The 7427-nt window shown below is 37.9% G+C and overlaps 1 protein-coding gene across 4 annotated transcripts in view; it reads left to right on the top strand.

Annotated features, from left to right (window-relative positions):
- LOC119732660 (unconventional myosin-XVIIIa-like) overlaps positions 1–2848 on the top strand; it is an 89557-nt gene extending 86709 nt beyond the window's left edge. For all 4 annotated transcript variants that reach the window (XM_038206288.1, XM_038206290.1, XM_038206291.1 and 1 more), the window contains one exon: positions 1607–2848. In XM_038206288.1, the coding sequence (XP_038062216.1) occupies positions 1607–1838 (232 nt within the window). In that variant the 3' untranslated portion in view covers positions 1839–2848. The remainder of the gene's footprint in view (positions 1–1606) is intronic.
- The last annotated feature ends 4579 nt before the right edge of the window (positions 2849–7427 follow it).

Raw genomic sequence — 7427 nt, forward strand, 5'->3', positions numbered from 1 at the left:
ATCACTTACACAGCAATATATTGCAATGAAAGGTAAACATTATCCTTCCAATTTGTACAGAAAAGGCTCAGTCAGCTTTGCCTGTAAAACTCCCTCGCCCAAAAACTGTTTGCTAAAGTTGTTGAAGCAACTAACAAGAATCGTGAACATAATCATGTTTTTATCATCTGATAGACCATTATCAGGTTGCGGCCATTTGGATTTTTCCCATTCAAATCAACGTAACCAAAGCGAGGATGGAAGGAAAAATAGTCTGGTTCCTTTTGGCATAAAACCATTATCATGCAGTACTGTTATTGGATACAGGGAACATGACTGAAATGGTGGCAGCGTGATAAAGGTCTATAGCCATTATAAGTTCTTGTAGTGTTGACTTGTGTTTTCTCCAAAAAACCCAACATCACACCAGGCATTAAATTGCAAGATTCCTCATGTCAATGCCCCAACAAGACAAAAAAATCCCCATCAAATATAAGCTTTTTCCCCCCTGGTAGAACTCTAATCTCAAGTCTACAACATCCTCAGCACAAATGTCGTCTCTCAGCCTAACGACCCTGTCTGGCATGTTCAGTTTTCACTCAGGAACAATCGACCAAATCTCCTTTTTTTTCTCCATCAGTTAATTATCGATTCACGAGTCTGCCACTTGCATTTCTGCCAATCCCAGCGTTTTTTCCTTACTAATCCTCCTAAAGCCAAATTTGCTGATTTCCTGGGGGGGGGGGGGATGTATGACTGCTCGGCATTTGGTCTTGCTCTCATGGGCTGTGTCGGAATTGTTGGGTACGGCTTTACCATTACACATGTAGCTATGGAAGTGGCTGAATCCACTTCCCATAGACCTGGTGTTGCTGCAGCCGTAGCCCAAGTAATTTGGATGCAGCCGTAGCATCTCGTGGCGAAACACAGAAGTCAATCCCTCTCTAGCAATCATCAAGAGATTTGACATTGGGGACAATTTTTCCGGCGTCCCTTACAATCATAATCGGTCGTAACCCTTCAGTGAGTACTGATACATTAGCCTGTCCTGCGATGATCATTCTGTATGTGTTTACAGTGCACTTTGCAATAGGCAGGGTAAAACACTGTTATTGCCGTGTTATCATTTTGGCTTTAGTCAGTCGTGTTGCAAATTTGATAAAATCGTTGGAATAATCTTCCTCTGTCCCAGTTACATGTGTTTGCCTTGGTGTTGATGTTTCTTTTTTTTTCAACTAAAAATTACTAGAGGAGTCAATAGATTAACCAATCAGTAGATCAATTAGTCCATCGATAAATTTAGTAATATATCAATCAATAAATCAAATAATTGATCAATCAATCAATAGATTAATCAATAGATCAGTAATCAATAGTTCCATCAATCAATAGATCAGTCAATCAGTAGATCAGTTAATTAACAGATCAATAAAGACATCAATCACAATCAATCAAAGTCAATTTATCAATTATTTAATTTATCAATCTATCTGTCCGTCGCTGTACAGCTGGTCGTTTACATATTCAGTAAACAAAGACATCATTGTTTGTTGAAAAACCAACAAACCATTCAATCAGATAATCAAGTTATCCAACAATCAATCTATCTTCTCTCTCTTATCTCCAGCCGAAAAGACAAATACACCGTCAACCCACTCAGCTCCGACGAGGAGGAATTTGAACCACGAAGCACGTCCCGCCCCAGCAGCATGTACAGCGAGGATAGCAAAGGCAGCAAAGACTCCGGCGATCTCCTTGCCTCCTCCCCACCCCCAGGGGAAGAACGTGACGCAACCCTCACCAGTACCGGTGGGGGGACAAAGAAGAAAGGCTTTGTAGTCAATCCTGACTATTTGTGAGCAGCAGCCGCGTAAAATATTCAAAATAGCAATATTTATCTTTATTTTTCTCGTCTTATTTTGTCAATTATTTAATGCATTTCTCGTGAAATTTGTACGTGTCTGGTTCTTGTATTTGGTGGGCATGACTAATTGGGGTTTTGATTTTGAGAATTTGGTGTGTTGGTTGTTTTTTGTTTGTACTCAGTTTTATTGTCGTGCTTCGTGTATGTTATGTGTTTTGGGTTCAGGTGGTGCTTTATCAAAGATTTACGTAGAAAAAAAATGTGATTCTTTCGTATCGTAGTGAATTTTGCCCAGTGTCGACCATAATTGCCATAATCTAATGTACCATCATCTTGAGGAGGCATAGCGAGTGGGAAAAAACACGTACATGTCAAGAGTACGCTTCAATCATGCGACTTTTATTGCCATTCTTTTGTAATGGCTTTAAGAAAAAATTGCAGTGGATGAGATCAGATTGTTTCGTCACGTTTCACATGTATTGTGGGTTTTTTTCTAATCAAAATATAACTGCTCTTGTATCTACATGTACATTTTCCTCACATTTGGAAATTAATATATGAGAGTTGTTATGTCTGGACACAAGAGTGGGGGTGTTAGCTCCGCCCCTTTCCCCATCCACTTAGAAGGAAAAACTAAACAGTTCAAGTATCTGCGCAAGATTTGTTGTGATGCTAAATTTCTACCAGCCTGTGTACAGATGCACAAATTCTGCTGCATATTTCTTTACTGCCAAGGTCCTTAATTAAGGAACGTCGCCTCTTTGTATTGTGTCTGTTAACTATTTAATCGGCTTTGCGAGTGGACATCGCTTTATTAACGGACAGTTGCTGAAAGAAAATTGTTATAGTACAAAAAAAAAGGAAAATGCTGACCATTATTTATGTAAATAATTGTAAATTTGTGTACAGTTTAAAGTACAAATTTTGAGTCAGGAAGTTAATCTATGCATGCATATTGATAGTTATATTGTAAGTATTGTGAATGTTTGTAAAGTTATTGCTCGACAACATGACTTGAAGTCATACAAATGCTGAAGAGTCTAGCTTTTTATCATAATCTGCTGAAGACATTTGTTTGAGAATACCTTCTCTGTCAATTCTAGCAAAAGTTAAATAAAGAAAGGACAGTTATAAGGGATAAAAGCTTGTTCACTAAATATATATTTAAAAAAGTGATGTGGCATTCCAGTTTGATCTTTCAGCAAGCCATGATTGGAAAGTCAATTTTGGAGTTGAACAAAGAAATTGACTGGAGTGGGGTTTGAACCCGCGACCTCCAGATTGGTTCATTTCAGTTTAGTATATTTTCGATAAAATTTATATGAGTAATAATTCTTGTAATTCACAGGTACATATGTACGGACACAATAATGGTTTTGAGGTATTAACTTGGTTTAAAGGTGTGCATATAGACCTTATGTGTAGCAGCCATCTTAGAGACCGTCATTTGTTATTTTCATTCAGTAACAGTGAATTCACAAACGGTTCGCTCATGCATATCCCAGCAAAACAAAGGTATTGCCCTCTACAGATGGCTCCTAGGCATAAGGTCTATAGTTTGATTAACATAATTTAACCTGTCAACTTGGGCATCCATGTTCTGATGCTTTGATTTTTATTTTCTGCCTACCTTGTAATGCCCTGGGGATCTCTCTTTACATGCTTGTGACAACTTCTAAATTTCCATTAATTTAATCTAACCAACTAGTTATGTTACAGAGTGTGAACATGGGGGAGTTGTAAGTGGCTATTACTAAGAGTTGGTGTCATATGAAGTTAGGACTCCTGTGAAATTTGGTCCCTTTTACCTTATATGAATTCTGACTCGCACTGAGGCATGGGCAATACAGCCAATGAGTCAATATTTCATTGGAGTCCAAATTTCACACTACACCGGTGTTAACATTAATATTTTGTGTTTAAATCTCAGCATATTTTATCAGATGCATGTATGCCGCATTAGTATTTCTGTATATATTTGTTTGTAGGAAGTTTATTTATCAGGACAAAGTCTCATGCACAGTATTTTGCAGAGTATCCTTTTAGTTTTTGTTTTCTAGCTACTCGACCCAGGCAGAGTTCTAGAACTTGTTAATTTGAGAGGAGGAGTGCTAAAATCTTTTGAACTATTAAATTTAAGGATCTAATAAGCCTCTGTACTGATGACGTCACACTTTGTTACATGTGCACTTTCCTATGGAGCCAGTGGGGGACCACAGTTCACTGAGCACCATAGGAAAGCACACACGAAAACAAAGTGTGACGTCATCAGTACAGAGGCTTATTATTCAGAAGTATTGGGGGGGGGGAATGGAAATTGGTTTTATAATTGCTTCAAATGTTTGTGCAACAATGAAAAAGGGGAGGGGCTAGACAAAGATTACACCCCTCCCCAAACCACGCCCCCAAACCGCGTCCAAACATTCATCATTTAACTTGTACATTGTATACATTTTAATACAGCTACGGTTTCCAATTTTTTGTTATGTTCAGTTATAATTGTGCCTAGTTGTAAGTTTTTGTGATTGTCTTTCCATTAGAAGTAACTCGAACAACCCCCAGAAAACCACGTCAGTGTTTCATAAGAGAATTTACTCAAAAGTAAGCTGAAAATTTCGTTTGATTCATTTTTATTTTCAATTTAGAATTTGATTTTGTTTTAAATAGATTGATATCCTTCGTTACATCGGGTACATCATTTGAATATTGTTAATCTGTTTTTGGATATGGTCTCAGACCAGCAAATGGTCATCTATAAAAAAAAACCAATGTGATATGTAAAAATATTGTATTCCAGTTGAGCCCATTGTGAAACTTTAAAGGTCTTTAAACTTTGCAAACAGTAATTATGAATGTATGACATAAAAGTTCTTTATTAAAATTTGTCGAACTGTAATTTCAGGAGAGTCGGCGCCATTAAGCTAGAGACCATTTTTGCTTTATTGCAAGACCGGTGTTAGCTGAAATTTGGACTTCAGGAAAAACAGAACCACTGGCCAATTTGGAGGTTTGGCATAGTACGAAGAAAATGAGAAATGAGAGTGGATAGAGCGCATGTGCTGCACGTGCGTATCGTGTGGAAAGAACCAAATTTCATGCAAGTCAAAATTTCATAGGACACTGGTAATCCAATACACATGTCACAGGATGTGTATTGGGTGATTTTGTTGTAAATGTATTCATAATATTATGTATCTCTTCCTTGTGGTGTTGCCAAATACTTTGAACTGATAACTTATCTATCCCTCCCATGACTTAACTCATAGGCCCGTATTACTAAAGTGTACATGTGGACTATTCTATTGTATATAGTTATACTTACTAATATGAATAAATGAATATTCATCGATGAGGAAATAATACGCCTCTAAGATGTCATCAAAGAAGATTTCTCTTGAACCTTAAAGATTGTTGAAGTCGGTTAGATTTTAATTTGCACAACGTATTTATTTATCCACCATATAGATCACTTTAACAATATGAGAGACTTTAATGACAGAGAAGTAAGAATCGTTTTATTTTTACAGAGTGTGCCAAAAAGTGCAACATTCAGGAAACAAGTAATTAAAACTGTTTAATGTTTCTATTCTTCAATGAAATTATATATTATATTAAAGCCTGACTATTTCTCAATCCACTCCTTTATCCCCCATTCCATTTGGGTCCCTAGATCCAGAAATACATTCAATTAAGTGAAAGGGTGTAAATTTTATTGGGCCACTCTCACCTGTGATGTCACCAACTTCAATGCCTATTCAATGCTTAACCCAGATTCAGCATGTCCAGGTGAGAGTGGCCCAAGTAAAATTTACACCCTTTCACTTGAATTGATTGTATTCTGGATCTAGGGACCAAAATGGAATGTGATAAAAAGGAATGGATTGAGAAATAGTCAGGATATTATTTCATTGAAGAAAAACACATTAAACAGTTTTAATTATTTTCTGAATGTTGCACTTTTTGGCACACTCTGTAGATGCCTCCTCTTTAAAGCAAAAAGAAGTCTTTGAAGTGATGTCATCGTGCATGTACATTTTCTCCCAATAAATTATCCCAAGGTCGGAAGCACTTGCAGCAGAAATCGTTAAATTGCTTCGTCCGGTGTGACCTCACAGATTCTCGAATGTTCCATTTTATATACAAGAAAAACAAAATGCAACCCCTGATTCAGTAGAACGGGATCGTTCTCTGCTTTTATCGGGCACACCTCTGGCTCAGGCTTTTGCTGCTCGCGCACAACGGACGAAAATATGAACAAATCTTGTCCAGTCATGCGAAAACACATCTCAGTGATAGACATCAATCTTTGGAAATTCCCAACCTCCCCCCCCCCCCCCCGCTACTCAAGACTCTGACGCGAGTCATATTTTCCCTTTTTTCTTCTTCAGCGATCAAAACAATTTAACTGGCATGTCCCTGGAAGAAAGCGACGTGATTGTGCAGGCCTGACTGTCATTCCGTGCTTTATTTGGAAGCGAGTGTGCTATTTTTGTGGGGGGGGGGGGGGGTTCGAGGGGGATGCTGAGACTAGAATGGCGTATTACACACGCGCGCACATCAAAGCCTGCTTTCCTTATATTTTTCCCCTGCCTTTTTTGGCTAGTTGAGTGGTTTGAGCATCCAACTGGAAATTTGTTTGGCAAAATGAGCCTCTTAAAATTAACTATGAACTATGAGAATCCTTTGATTTGGTGTTTTAGTTTTCTTCCTTAACGCTTGAATTTTTTCCTTTTCCTTTTTGTAAAATGTTAAATTGTTAAGGTTGAAATATTTGAAATGATCATCTTTTGATTAAAAATAAACACTTCCTTTCCCTTAAAAAATATTCTTGGACTTTGCCGGTTACCGGTCGTGCGTCACCAAACAGCGAGACGTGGCCGAGGTCTGCAAGCCGACAATTACGTCTGATCGCCCCACGGGGCTGAGGGTCTGAACGCTGGATTAGGCATGCTTCCATGTTCAACTGGGGGTGTTGGATGAAATTATTCGCGTCTTGCACTCAACAAAAGGCGAAGAAAAGGACATTCGATTTTTCAGGTCGCGTACATCAATGAGGAGCTTAAAATGAAGAATGTTGTAAAGGGTTTTTATTTCTGTAAAATAGTTGGACGGTTGACCAGAACTAGAAATGTCGCTGTGGTCACAAATAACGTCAATTCATTTGTGACATTCTGTGCATAGGATGTAGGCCTACTTTGTGCATTAATGCTTTTAGAATTATCTTCGAGTGTTTTGATTTTTTTATGTAAACAAATAACTCTTACTTAACCAGGAAGCGGTACATAGAGGCTATTGGTTGTAATTTGAATATGGTGGATTGAATACGACTTGGCTTTTACAGAGCATGATTGTGCGTTCGACTGGAAAGATGGGGCTTAGACCATATTAAATTTCGAGGTTGTGCCAATACATAAGCCTTAGCGATTCAGTTATCAATGTTTTTTCTCATAGCAGCGGAAAATTTCCTTGAAGATTTGTGTACATGGGGATGTTATTTCAAGGGATTATATTTTTTCAATGCCGTTTTTAATGTCCCACTCAAGATTACAGCCGAGCCAATTTTAGGCTTGAATAACTTTGGATG

This window comes from Patiria miniata, unplaced genomic scaffold (assembly GCF_015706575.1).
Source record: "Patiria miniata isolate m_02_andy unplaced genomic scaffold, ASM1570657v1 HiC_scaffold_24, whole genome shotgun sequence".
Lineage (NCBI taxonomy): Eukaryota > Metazoa > Echinodermata > Asteroidea > Valvatida > Asterinidae > Patiria > Patiria miniata.